This window comes from Ixodes scapularis, unplaced genomic scaffold (assembly GCF_016920785.2).
Source record: "Ixodes scapularis isolate PalLabHiFi unplaced genomic scaffold, ASM1692078v2 PGA_scaffold0__279_contigs__length_252992795, whole genome shotgun sequence".
Lineage (NCBI taxonomy): Eukaryota > Metazoa > Arthropoda > Arachnida > Ixodida > Ixodidae > Ixodes > Ixodes scapularis.
The window spans coordinates 157992848-158006749 of NW_024609835.1; the positions used below are offsets into that span (position 1 = coordinate 157992848).

Consider the following 13902-nt stretch of genomic DNA (forward strand, 5'->3'; position numbering starts at 1 on the left):
TGACTCCAACTATCTCAAATATGACTAACTTTCCTCTGATATGAAGTTTTTCCAATATCATTTTTCGTTGACTACTTGTGTGTATTGGAAGATAAGTGTCGTGTTCTGGTTATTTTTATTATTGTAGTCTCCCTATAGCTAATGTTAAAAAAATATAAAGGATGGGAGTGTAGTAGTTTTTCGTTCTGTTTTAGCGCCTATTTCTTTGTGTAGGCATGGTCTGCTTCATTACAGCAGCTCACAAACAGCAGTCTCTCGTCTGTAAATGCAAGAAAAGCAATATTAAAACAAATAAAACAATTTCCTAATACCACCTGGTAGTTCAGGTCCGAGCTTTGTTGGAATGTCCCACGTCACGGGCCCATCAGGAGCTACGCCACGGTGTGGCGTGGCCGATGGAGGCCTGCGGGAGCGAGCGGCGCTTGGCGTAGCTCTCAGGTCTAGTCACTGATCTCTATGTCTATTTGCTGGATCGCGTTTGTTTGATCCACGAATGCGGCCACTGGCGGCCATTGTTTTGGTATAGTTATATTACCTCTAGCCAATGTACAGCTGATGCAGCCACTACCATCCATACATGGCAGAGAGCATTGTAGCAAAAATAGTGGTGGTTTAGATTTTGTTATTGATTGAAATTGTTTGACGAAACATATTGTTGAAACCCGGCGTGAACGGTAGCTCGATCTTTGAGGACCCGGTGAAAGTTTCACCAAATCGCAGCACTGGGAAAAAGCAGCACAGCACGCATTGAAAGTCGGATCGATAGAAGCATCGAAAGCAGACGCCGGTACGGCTTCTGCTTTCGATGCGAGCTGCGCTGCTTTCCCTTGGTGCTGCGCTTTCGTAGAACTTTCGCCGGATCCTCAAAGATGGGGCTACCGTTCACACCGGGCTTCAAGAATCTGCTTTGTCGAACAACTTCAATCAAGCACGAAATATCACCCATGGTACGGTGTACTAGATCCACGGCTATTTTATGGCAGCCTGCTGCCATAGCGCTGTCCGCCATATTACTATGATGGCTAGAGATAATATAACTCTAACAAAAAGATGGCCGACTATGGCCGCATTCCCGTCCATAGGCGGAGCTGGTCAAACGCGATCGAGCGAATAGACATATGGTGAATTCGCGTGGTCGTTCCTCTCCTCTGACCTCGATTCGGTCGAGCGCTCTCGCCTCTGGCTCGGAGACGCGCTGAATCCTTCTCAGCCGATTGCGAGTGTTGGTCTCGGAGCGCTCTCGATTCAGCGGAAGCGGAAGTGACAGAAATGCCGTCTGGAGCGCCATCGCCCGCCGCCACTTTGAACGACTGGCTCACGTCTTTTCCTTTTCCCTTCGGATACTGTCAGGATGGGAAGTGATTCCGACTTCGACAGCCTGTTGCTTTCCCTCATTCATGGATCGACGCCACGTGAGTAATGTGAAGTGCAAAATTACATTCTGTTATCCCCAGCTGTGTGCAGTAATTAAAATGTTGGGGGTGGAATATCTGAACACGCACGTAAGGCACCGCGAACTTGAAACATTGAAGAAAGCGCTACGAAGTTTGTTTTCCCCAATCTGTTGCATCGCAAACAAAAAATTAACAGCTACTTTCGAAACAGATGGCCACATGTTTCATCATTCCCCGAAAACCATACTTTTGTGTATAAGGCGCGGAAAGGAAACTAATACGGACCGTAATTGTCCCTACTTGTCTTTTAACCACGTTGCGCGTAATGCCCGAATGTCTCGTTATTTCAGGGAATAAGGTGGCCAGGTGCGTTTACGCATGTAGAGGCTCGCGCGCTATGGAAACTAATGGCTCTAATTTCACTCCTGCCAGTGCATGCTAGAGACCAGGGGCTTTAGTAGTTAGTAGTAGTTGTACGCGTTGTAGGTGAAAAACGGGGGGGGGGGGGGGGGGGGGGGGCTGGACACTTGGCGATAAAGTCGGCGAGGAACCCGATGGCCGCGATTGGCCGACGCCACGCTCGATCTTGGCTTTTGTCAATTACGGCGGTCGAATTCCTCGCCGACTTTTTCGCCAAATGTCCAGATTAGAGCCCCAGGTCGGGAGTCTTACTGGGCTGGCGAAACGGTTCCTAAAACTGTTGCTAATACCTCAACATTTATAAAACAGCCAATGTGTGTACACTGACACTGGCATTCATGAGAGCAGCATTTGCAAATCTCTATTGAACTGGTTCATAGCTAGTTTGTACTAAAACTTCCTTTCTTTTCATGCAGCCCTATCCCCAATGTTGCAGCCTCTGCTCGAGTCCCAGGTGGAGTCCAATGGGACAGCGGACCAGAGTTTATCAAACGCTGGTAAGTGCATGTCTGGTTATTTTGCCCGATGGCAATCAGTTTGTCACATGATGTTTTATCGGCAAATTGTTCCGTCGACATACGACGTTTCATCAAAACGTCTTCATTTCGTCGACGCACTTTCCAACGTTTCGTTGACCACAACCCTGAAGTTTTCGCAACAATTGTTTTTGCTTCTCACCTAGATTACAGGGGAGGAGAGAGAGGAGGGGGAGGGGGGAAGTAAACACACTTCAGTGAGTCATATGCTAGACTTTAGACTTCCAGATTAGATTTTTTTTTAAATGTATTGCCAAAAAAACTTTGCATGACCATGTGTGTAAGAAACAACTTCCCACAAAACATTGCAGTGTTGACGAAATGTGTGTCCATGAAAAGTTGCCCTGGAAGAGTGATTCTACAAAACAAGTTTCGATGGAGCAATAGAGACTCTATTTTGAGGTACTGAAATTTTTCAGGCTAAATGCGTTTAGAAATCACTTCATCATTGCACCACTACAGCACATTTTGGAAGCCTTCATTTGCCTGCACAGTACAATCAATACACAGCAAACCATATGTCTAATTATTGTCTTTTTTTCAGGAAATTTTTGGATAAGGGTGAGACGAAGGTGCTCTTGGAATATCACACACTCTACACCCACCAAATCGGACCCATGAAAAAGTTTCGTACAAAAAAAGGCCATGTACGACATGATTGCATCGAAAATGAAGGAGCTGCTTGGGACAACGAGGACAGGCACCCAATGCGAGACACGGTTCAAGACGCTAATGAGGACAAAGAAGAACCAAGTCGAAAAAATAGAAAGTCCGGCTCCACAAGGTGCGCCGTTCAGTACGAGCAAGAGTTTGCTGCAATCGCAGGTTTTGACGACAGTGTGGAGCCCGAGGTGATGAGAGGGGTAAGGAGCGTCATCTAAAAAGAGAGGGCGGCTGTTGGTGCTACGACCAGCGCACATGTTGCATCGGTGGGACCCGATGAGCCCTCAGGATCCACACCATCAACTTCCAGCCACAGGGAGGAAGCTCCTGCAAGGGCCAGTGAGAAACGACAAAATGCAGCAGATCGGTCACTTCGACCAAGTACCAACAGAATGAGGCATATGAATGTATTTTTTGAAAAGATGGCAGAGCTCCAGAAGGAAAAAGAAATGAAGAAAGACGAAAGAGAAAAGGTGGCAGCAGCAAGAGAAGCAAGAAAAGAACAGCGCCACCAGGAACTGCTGAGTGCCCATCGAGAACACATCGCAGCAATCAACAGGCTGCTGGAGTGCAGCGAGGAGCCCGCTCACGTGGATCACTGAAGTCAGACAAAATAAAAACTCGTTAAGGCAACTGCAAGGTACAAATAAATTTTAATGTAGCATTGCTAACGATCACCAACAATAGCACAAAAATACACGCTTCACAGAAGTGCCTGGGCAAGGCTGTTTCGCTTTATGCTACCAAGCTGGCGCAGCGCCGCATCCCGCACATCAACCCCTACTGGCAGCCGCTGCCTCTCGGCTTCCTCCCGCAGCCTCTTCATCCTGTCAGTTTCACTCTCCCGCTCGAAGGGAGAGTCCCCGTTGTCGACACAGAGGTTATGGACTACACAGCATGCCATAATGAACTTGCTGATCTTGTCGACTTTGCGAAACTCCAAGTATCGGAGTTGCCGGAATCTTTGCTTCAGAATTCCGAACGAATTTTCGATTCGGACCCGTGTAGCGGTGTGACGGCTATTGTACGCTACCTGCTCGGGGGTCATGCTGCCATAGTCCTTGTACGGAGTCATAACGTACTCTCTTGTGGGATATGCAGCATCCCCGTGCAGGTGGTACTTCCTGGTCTCGCAGAGTTGCGGCAGTTCGTCGGACAGAAACGACAAGCGAAATATTCGGGCGTCGTGCATTTTCCTTGAAGGGCCAGCAAACACGTCTAAAAACCTGTAGCGGGTATCACAGACTGCCTGAAGAGTCACAGACATCTGATCATATCGGTTAATATACGTAGACTTCACTTTGTTTGCGGGGCATTTCGTGTCTATGTAAGATCCGTCTATGCAACCAATGACTCCTGCAAATCCAGCTATCTGCAATAAAAACATTGACTAGAATAAACATGATGCCAAACCATAAGTGCACAAAGTGCGGCTCCAATTATTTTTTGAAGGAGTAATGAAAAGAAAATGCATATCCCTGACCTTAATTTTTATATATTCATTTGCCCACAAAAATGTCAACTCCTAAGTGTTGCAACAAAATATTGAATCGCATTTAAAATTTGTTTTTCAGACAGTCTTTTCGACTCTTAGGCAGCACGAGCAACGATAAATCACAATACCTAACAGACTTAAATCCTGATTTACTCTTCAAAAAATAATGAATTAAGATTTACAACTGCATTGCTCCTGTGCTGTTATCGCCATTGTGAAGCATGTGCTACATTGACGTCATGTAGCGGACACGCGGGCGGCAGGGTGCAAATGTCGTCTGCAAGAGTGCTTCACCTGCTCCGCTTTGCCGGCACCGCTGTCTATTACATCCGACGACGCCGGTGCGACTTTTTCTTGATAACCGCTTGCTTCAAAACCAGTCTTTACCATTCGCTTTTGCAGATTGTGAGGCGACAATAGACAATCGCAATTCAGTGCTGACGCGGCGTTCGGCAAATAAAGCAATGAGCAGCGTTGCATAGTTCTGGAGAGATGCTCTAGCTCAACCCTTGCTAAAGGCACTACCGTTAATTTGGAATCTTAAAACGTAAATTGCACGTACCGCATGATGCAAAGGTCATTCATACAAAGTTTATTTGAACTTTACGGAAGAGCAGAAGGGATCTACGAAAGTGTCATTATACTACGAGACCGTCTCACCTGCAGAGCGCGGCCGGTCGGTGATATTGTAGTCGTAGCTGCTTCTGGGAACCCGTAGGTCTAGCGGCCAAGCCGTGGCATTTAGTTTGGAGTACAGTGGACCCGCGATAATTCAAATTCGGATATTTCATACCTCCGATTAATTCAAACGAATTAAAAAAATTTGGTCGCCCTGCTATGTTTTCAATGCACTTATAAATTGCTTAACTGAAACCGCGTTTTCACTAATTCATACTATTTGTTGATCACGGCGGCCTAGCCACGTTGAGTGTGCTTCACAATGAGCACCTGTCTACTGCGGGAAAGCAATTTCCACCAAGCTCGTGTTTTCCCGCAGTGCACGGGGGCTCGGTGAGTAGTGCAGTCGATGGAGCTAACCCACCGGGATTACTCGAGCAGTAATGTCCTGACAACTTACGTTTATTATTTGAGCTGGTTTTCTTACATCTTTTGGGGGAGGATGAATTCGAGATTTCTCAATGTCGAAAATGAAACGCAGTTGCCCTTTAAGCCGTGTCTACGTCACTATCTTTCGCAGACACCACAAATTTCCTACTGGTTGCCTATATTAGCGGCTCGTTAAAGCTATGGGTTCCCAGAAACAGCTACGACAACAATATCACCGACCAACTGTGCTCTGCAGGTGAAAAGAGTTTCTTAACCTAACACACGGTATAGTGACAAATATGAAAAACTGAGAGGGAACGTCTCCGGAATACTGAAATTATCTTTTTTACGCTAGTAGATAGATCCACTGAATGCATTTGGGTTATATAAAAAAAGACTCCAATTCCAAAAACACATGTAAACCAGAATTTCCAAGAAATATTTTACGACCCCTTCAAATATTTTTATGAGAACATCAGAGCATTGTGTAATCTTGTGGTAAAGCATGGTAAAGAGCTTCAAACTGAAAAGGTGAGAATACCGTGGGCCATGCGAGTCTGAGAGTGCGACAGTAACAGGCCGCAGCACATCTTCAAGCTCGAGTTTATCCCATCCTCCTAAATGTATCACGGATTGTATCAGCAATGGTTTTATTTATGTTTCCTCTTTACATACAAATATTAGATTAACTTGACAATACACATTCTCAAAATTAAGAAGCATCAAACTTGTAGAAGCAAGTCGGAAAAAATTTTAAATAAACGTCCAGGGAGCTTCACAGTGGTAGCAGATATTTCCCTAGAGGATTAGCAGTCGCTACAGAACTTCTGCTACCCTTCCCAGCCTTTCAAGGAATATCCTAGTTTAGTATTTTCTCCCCTTAGTTCCATTAGTCAACCTTACCTCCTCAAACTCAGCAGCCAGGGCCTCTTTGTCCCGAGGAAACTTGATTACCTCAGGAGCAACGCCACAGAGGAAATCCATGACTCGTTGCACCATCACGAACTCAGCTGAGTCGCTTGCGTTAAAACGTACCCCGATGTCCCTCAGGCACGTCTTTTTTCCAGCATACCTGAATAAAAGAAATTTAATCTTAAAAATGTGTTAACCAATCAGTTGGCTACTCTAAAATTAACATACAAGATCAATCACAAAACACTTTCTACAGAAAAAGGCTAGGTAATGGTTCAAGTTCTACATGTGTAGTCATCTGCACCATCAGTGAGGCAAATGTTTACTTCATAAGCCTTAAGCAAAAGCTAATGTATTAGCAACTTATTTTTCACACTTTAATGACAGTGCCAGCAACATGCTGAAATCAGGTACTCAATAAAACATAGATAGTATTGCAAAATTAAAGTTTATATATCGTAAGTGCATGTGAAGTGGAAACTACAAGCATAAGGATTTTATCCTAATAGGTGCAAGCACCGTGCAAATGTGTGCATGACAGCTTTGATCAAAGCACGGACTTCCACATCTAACTGTTGAAACAAATGAAATGATATAGGGCATTTTGAACGAGGTTATGTTCTTCGGGTTAAAATAACTACTAGAGAGCAAGTACTTGCGAGTATCCGCCACAAATATTTCCTTTTCTTTGAGCGTCGGGAGGTTGTTGGACAGGGTGAATAATCTCCTATGAATAATTAAAAATGTGCAGATAAATGAACCTACCGATCCAATAGGATAATTGTACCAAAGCCGTCGAAATGAAGAAATCTTCGGTGGTGCCGAGATTCACAGTCTGGGTCTTGTGGTTTACCAGTGGCATTTGTATTCTTTCGAAAACCCAGACTCCAGGGGCACGTATAGAGACCGAGCCCAGACAGAACTCAGCTGGGCCGGATGGGCAAAGACCCGTGGCAGCCTTAATTCACGTCTTATATATAAACGTCCCGAAATAAAAATCCATCAATGTAACCCTGTTTGGCAGTTAGTGTTTTCTACTGGACCGCTGACTGTGCCTGACTGTACGTCAAGCATGTCTGATTGGCCAACAAGTTACTCTGACCGACAGTCAAACTCCAGTCAGACTCCGCTTGTCGGCTTTCTGATGGTTTCCTGGTGGCAGTCGGCCGCCGTGAAATGCCATCAAGATGTCTTGGTGGCGATTCTGATGGTACATCGATTGTATCTGACTGTACATCAAAAAGCTTTGACGTGCAGACAGACGTACGGTCAAAGGACGTAAAGTTCGTTCGGATACCACTATTTCGTCAAATCTATGAATACGAAAAATAATCTATGCACGAGAAAACGATTTCGGGACGTGAGCCCATAAAACCGCTGATGATAGAGATACGACACACAACCGACCGACAACCTTGATCAGAAGCCCGCCGAAACGCCGAACACGCCACTTTCGCTTCGCCCATAGAGGCTTCGCCGAGCATCCATGAACGATCGCTCTCGACTCGTTTTGTTTGCCCGCTTGCTCCAACCTGTCGATCCTGCCCGGGCTCTACAATGTCTTATGTTTGAGTAGAATTTCTACTCGACAAGACCCAGCCTGTTGTGAGTTCCAGCGACGTGAGGGACTTTAGCGGTGTAGTTGAAGACGACAAGGTGTACCAGGTCTACTGGGCCGGAGACGCGCGAACAAAAGGATCGTTCTACGACGGGAAAGTACTCTACATGGCAGGTGAGTAGAACTGAAGTACGGCGAGGGATGTACGAGTGCTTTGCATAACATGCTGAAGGCTTAATTGCATATGCAGCCGAAGCATTCTTTAGAGCGATGCGCTCATTGTCAGAATCTCGCGCTGCAACACTAAAATGCTCCTGACTCGGTCCGAGAGGTTTGGGCTAGAAAGTTTATACCTTTCTATCTGGCATGAGCTATTGGCCTTACCGCTGCGTCGCACCTCATTATTATTGTTTCATGAAGAGTGCAGACAAAAAGCATCCGCGAGCGTAGTTCAGATATGTCTGCTGCTCGCGTTCGTCCGTGGAAGCCAGGGCTGTCTGTCGTAGCATGCATGCTTGCTCTTTAGCTTCAACGAAGTCGCATAGGTTTTGTGAATTAAAGTGTATACGGTCGTCCCGAAAGGTTCAGACATCGAGGGCGTTTCTTTGAAACATGCTTACGGTGCATGTTGTTCCGTTTGCAAAAGGATGTCCCTTTTGCCCGAAAAAGTTTCAAAAAGGAGAAAAAACAAAGGACGGGTACACACGTTTCCTGATTTTTGATGTCATGAATTACATTCATTTTAAGGATTTGTGAACCGTTTCACAGCCATGCAAGATGGCCACCTCGGCTTGTGAACCGTTTCATAGCCATCCAAGATTGCCACCTCGGAATTTGAGCTTTATATAAAGAGTAAAGCTATACGCGTTAAAACGTACCCCGATGTCCCTCAGGCACGTCTTGTTTCCAGCATACCTGAATAAAAGAAATTTAATCTTAAAAATGTGTTAACCAATCAGTTGGCTACTCTAAAATTAACATACAAGATCAATCACAAAACACTTTCTACAGAAAAAGGCTAGGTAATGGTTCAAGTTCTACATGTGTAGTCATCTGCACCATCAGTGAGGCAAATGTTTACTTCACAAGCCTTAAGAAAAAGCTAATGTATTAGCAACTTATTTTTCACACTTTAATGACAGTGCCAGCAACATGCTGAAATCAGGTACTCAATAAAACATAGATAGTATTTCAAAATTAAAGTTTATATATCGTAAGTGCATGTGAAGTGGAAACTACAAGCATAAGGATTTTATCCTAATAGGTGCAAGCACCGTGCAAATGTGTGCATGACAGCTTTGATCAAAGCACGGACTTCCACATCTAACTGTTGAAACAAATGAAATGATATAGGACATTTTGAACGAGGTTATGTTCTTCGGGTTAAAATAACTACTAGAGAGCAAGTACTTGCGAGTATCCGCCACAAATATTTCCTTTTCTTTGAGGGTCGGGAGGTTGTTGGACAGGGTGAATAATCTCCTATGAATAATTAAAAATGTGCAGATAAATGAACCTACCGATCCAATAGGATAATTGTACCAAAGCCGTCGAAATGAAGAAATCTTCGGTGGTGCCGAGATTCACAGTCTGGGTCTTGTGGTTTACCAGTGGCATTTGTATTCTTTCGAAAACCCAGACTCCAGGGGCACGTATAGAGACCGAGCCCACACAGAACTCAGCTGGGCCGGATGGGCAAAGACCCGTGGCAGCCTTAATTCACGTCTTATATACAAACGTCCCGAAATAAAAATCCATCAATGTAACCCTGTTTGGCAGTTAGTGTTTTCTACTGGACCGCTGACTGTGCCTGACTGTACGTCAAGCATGTCTGATTGGCCAACAAGTTACTCTGACCGACAGTCAAACTCCAGTCAGACTCCGCTTGTCGGCTTTCTGATGGTTTCCTGGTGGCAGTCGGCCGCCGTGAAATGCCATCAAGATGTCTTGGTGGCGATTCTGATGGTACATCGATTGTATCTGACTGTACATCAAAAAGCTTTGACGTGCAGACAGACGTACGGTCAAAGGACGTAAAGTTCGTTCGGATACCACTATTTCGTCAAATCTATGAATACGAAAAATAATCTATGCACGAGAAAACGATTTCGGGACGTGAGCCCATAAAACCGCTGATGATAGAGATACGACACACAACCGACCGACAACCTTGATCAGAAGCCCGCCGAAACGCCGAACACGCCACTTTCGCTTCGCCCATAGAGGCTTCGCCGAGCTTCCATGAACGATCGCTCTCGACTCGTTTTGTTTGCCCGCTTGCTCCAACCTGTCGATCCTGCCCGGGCTCTACAATGTCTTATGTTTTAGTAGAATTTCTACTCGACAAGACCCAGCCTGTTGTGAGTTCCAGCGACGTGAGGGACTTTAGCGGTGTAGTTGAAGACGACAAGGTGTACCAGGTCTACTGGGCCGGAGACGCGCGAACAAAAGGATCGTTCTACGACGCGAAAGTACTCTACATGGCAGGTGAGTAGAACTGAAGTACGGCGAGGGATGTACGAGTGCTTTGCATAACATGCTGAAGGCTTAATTGCATATGCAGCCGAAGCATTCTTTAGAGCGATGCGCTCATTGTCAGAATCTCGCGCTGCAACACTAAAATGCTCCTGACTCGGCCCGAGAGGTTTGGCCTAGAAAGTTTATACCTTTCTATCTGGCATGAGCTATTGGCCTTACCGTTGCGTCGCACCTCATTATTATTGTTTCATTAAGAGTGCAGACAAAAAGCATCCGCGAGCGTAGTTCAGATATGTCTGCTGCTCGCGTTCGTCCGTGGAAGCCAGGGCTGTCTGTCGTAGCATGCATGCTTGCTCTCTAGCTTCAACGAAGTCGCATAGGTTTTGTGAATTAAAGTGTATACGGTCGTCCCGAAAGGTTCAGACATCGAGGGCGTTTCTTTGAAACATGCTTACGGTGCATGTGGTTCCGTTTGCAAAAGGATGTCCCTTTTGCCCGAAAAAGTTTCAAAAAGGAGAAAAAACAAAGGACGGGTACACACGTTTCCTGATTTTTGATGTCATGAATTACATTCATTTTAAGGATTTGTGAACCGTTTCACAGCCATGCAAGATGGCCACCTCGGCTTGTGAACCGTTTCATAGCCATCCAAGATTGCCACCTCGGAATTTGAGCTTTATATAAAGAGTAAAGCTATACGCACTCCGGAGTGCACTTCGGACGGAAATGGCTATACACACTCTGCTAAACTCGTATAAAACGAATGGTCAAATCGACTTTTCCTAAGCGATTGCATGGCATAGGGGGATTCTTCTTCCGGTTGCCGAGTGCATCGGGCGCTGAATCATGGCCTCCCAAGGAGCAGCGATAACGGCCCTCGCCGGCCGCGGTGATTCGTTCGCGAACGGAAACGAAGACTACAGGATTGTTTTGCCTCAGCTGCCTTCAGGGGAGGCGATGAGGCACGCCGTCGTGCTGCACGGCGACGTGGCCTGTCGCCCGTATCGCATCGAGGACTTCCGGAAACCACTTGGCGACGCAGGTGTCCCCGGGGAGGTGGTCAAGATGGGGGCCTACCAGATGTCCCACGTTTGGCTGCTCGACCCGAGGACCGACGAGGCCAAGAAGAAGCTCCTCGAGGCGGGGCGGCTCGCCGTCGAGGGAAGGAAGTGCCTCGTCGTCGACCCTTACAGACAAGAGCTGAGGGTGAAGCTGCATTGTGTCTCGTTTGGAGTCACGAACGAAGCCATCCACCGAGCCTTCGCCGAGTACGGCAAGGTGAAAGAAGTAGCGCACGAGCGTTGGAAGGTGCCGGGGTTCGATGGCGTCAAGTCCACCACACGCATCGTCCGCGTCGTTCTCAGAGAGGGCGTCACCCTCGACCGCCTGCCGCACCAACTTCGGCTCGGCGGCGGCATGGTGCTCGTTGTTGTGCCTGGGCGGCCACCCCTCTGCCTCCGGTGTCGCATGACGGGGCACATCCGTCGGGACTGCCGGGCTCCCAGGTGCTCTGAGTGCCTTGCCTTCGGCCACGAGCGGGACGACTGCGTCCGCTCGTACGCCCGGGCCGCTGGTCGAGGGACAAACGAAGAAACGCAGACCACGTCATGGACGATGAAGAGGCGGAGTATGCGGCGGCACCAGCGGGAGCCCCGAATGAGGACGTCAAGAAGGACAACGCCCCTGGCACTGTCCCCGTAGGGGAGAGCGGCTCGCCGCCAAAGCCGCCGGCTACCGCGGCTTCGGACACACCTCCTGAAGTCGAGCTCCAGTCGGAGACCTCAACGATAAGCGACATGGCTGGGGCACGTCACCGTCGAGCAAGCAATGACGCACACCCTTCTGTTTCTTCAGATGCTCCTGGCGCTGGTTCTTCCACCGACGTTCGTAGCAGAAGAGTCCGATGGCAGCGACAACGAGTGGGGGATTTGTTTCCCGAAGCACGGACCGACACCAGCACCTGCACCGTGTACCTCGCCAAATCTGGACACATCACCGCACTTCACCTGGCAACCGGGGACAGCCCCGGCTGAACAGTGCCTACAAAAGGAGCTCTCGCTGACCGGCCAGTTGGGGCACGTCACCGTCGAGCAAGCAATGACGCACACCCTTCTGTTTCTTCAGGTTAGTTACCTCGACAATGCACGATGTTTTCGCACTAGCGACCACTGTTTGATTATGGTGTCGTGCCATAACGACGACTTTCGCCACTACTTAAGATTGCTTTCCCGCTTTTGTATCGAGTGCTGTTACATTGCTTCGCTCTCGCAAATGTTTTTGGTAATGTCGGGAGACGTTGAATCAAACCCAGGCCCAAATACCGAAGCTATTGCTAATATTCTATCTACTGTTCAGCGAATTGAGGCTACTCAGGGCGACATGCTGGCTAAGGTTATGGCTCTCCAAAATGAACAAAAAAGTACGAGTGCTTTGGTAGGTCAGCTGTCAGCGAGAGTAACTGCTATTGAGGCGGAACTGGCCAAGGCAAAAGCTGTGTCAGGCGCTGCACCAAAGGCCGGCATGTCGGCTGAGATAGCTAACATTCAAAAACAATGTGATGACCACCAAAACCGACTTCGACGGTGTAATCTGTTATTTTTTGGCTGCCCTGACGCTCTGAACGAAACTTGGAGTCAATCAGAAAAAATTGTACTTGCTTTCTGCTCAGAAAAACTGGGCATCCAGCTGGACCCCTCCAATCTAGAACGGTCGCACCGCTTAGGTAAATTTGATGATGGCAAGAACAGACCTATAATCGTCAAATTTTCTCGTTTTAAGGACAAAGAGAGTATATTGGCTTCCGGGTTTAAGCTGAAAGGAAGCAATTTTTCTGTCCGCGACGATTTTTCCGCTTCAGTGCGGCAATCTCGAGCCAAACTTTTTGAGTACGGAAAGAGCCTTAACGTATCTTTTAAGGTGCACTTTGATAAATTACACATCGGTAACAAACGCAATTTCTTTGATCAAGATTCACAGTCTGTTGTCGAGCTAAATGCATAGCAAACAATGCAAAAAGCTAAGGGAAAGATAGTCAGTTCCCGCCACATTGAACCGCGAAATAAAAACCAACTACATTCTGTTCTTTTTACCAACATTCGAAGTGTCATACCGAAGCGCGATGATCTTTGTGCCGTCATGGCGGACAGTGAATCCGATATCGTAGTCCTAACAGAAACATGGCTTCATCCTAGTATTGATGACAAAGAAGTATTCCCCCATAACGATGACTGGAACATTTTTCGCCATGACAGAGCCTTTTGAAGAGGGGGTGGTGTACTTATAGCTATAAAAAAAAGTATTTCTTGTTTTGATGTTACGATTTCAAATAGAAGCATCGAATTTTCTGCGGTATGTGTTTGCACGCCATCCAATAAAATCGTTATGGCTGTATGTTACAGA

General features: G+C 46.9%; 1 protein-coding gene and 1 pseudogene across 1 annotated transcript; both read left to right on the top strand.

The window, feature by feature from the left end:
• The first annotated feature begins 1719 nt into the window (after positions 1-1719).
• On the top strand, positions 1720-3615 carry LOC121837618 (annotated as a pseudogene).
• An 8715-nt stretch (positions 3616-12330) lies between these two features.
• LOC121835711 lies at positions 12331-13491 on the top strand (the record flags this gene model as incomplete). Its single annotated transcript, XM_042290160.1, has 1 exon — positions 12331-13491. A coding segment is annotated over exon 1 (1161 nt), but the record flags the coding sequence as incomplete, so codon positions are not given.
• Between the last annotated feature and the right edge of the window lie 411 nt (positions 13492-13902).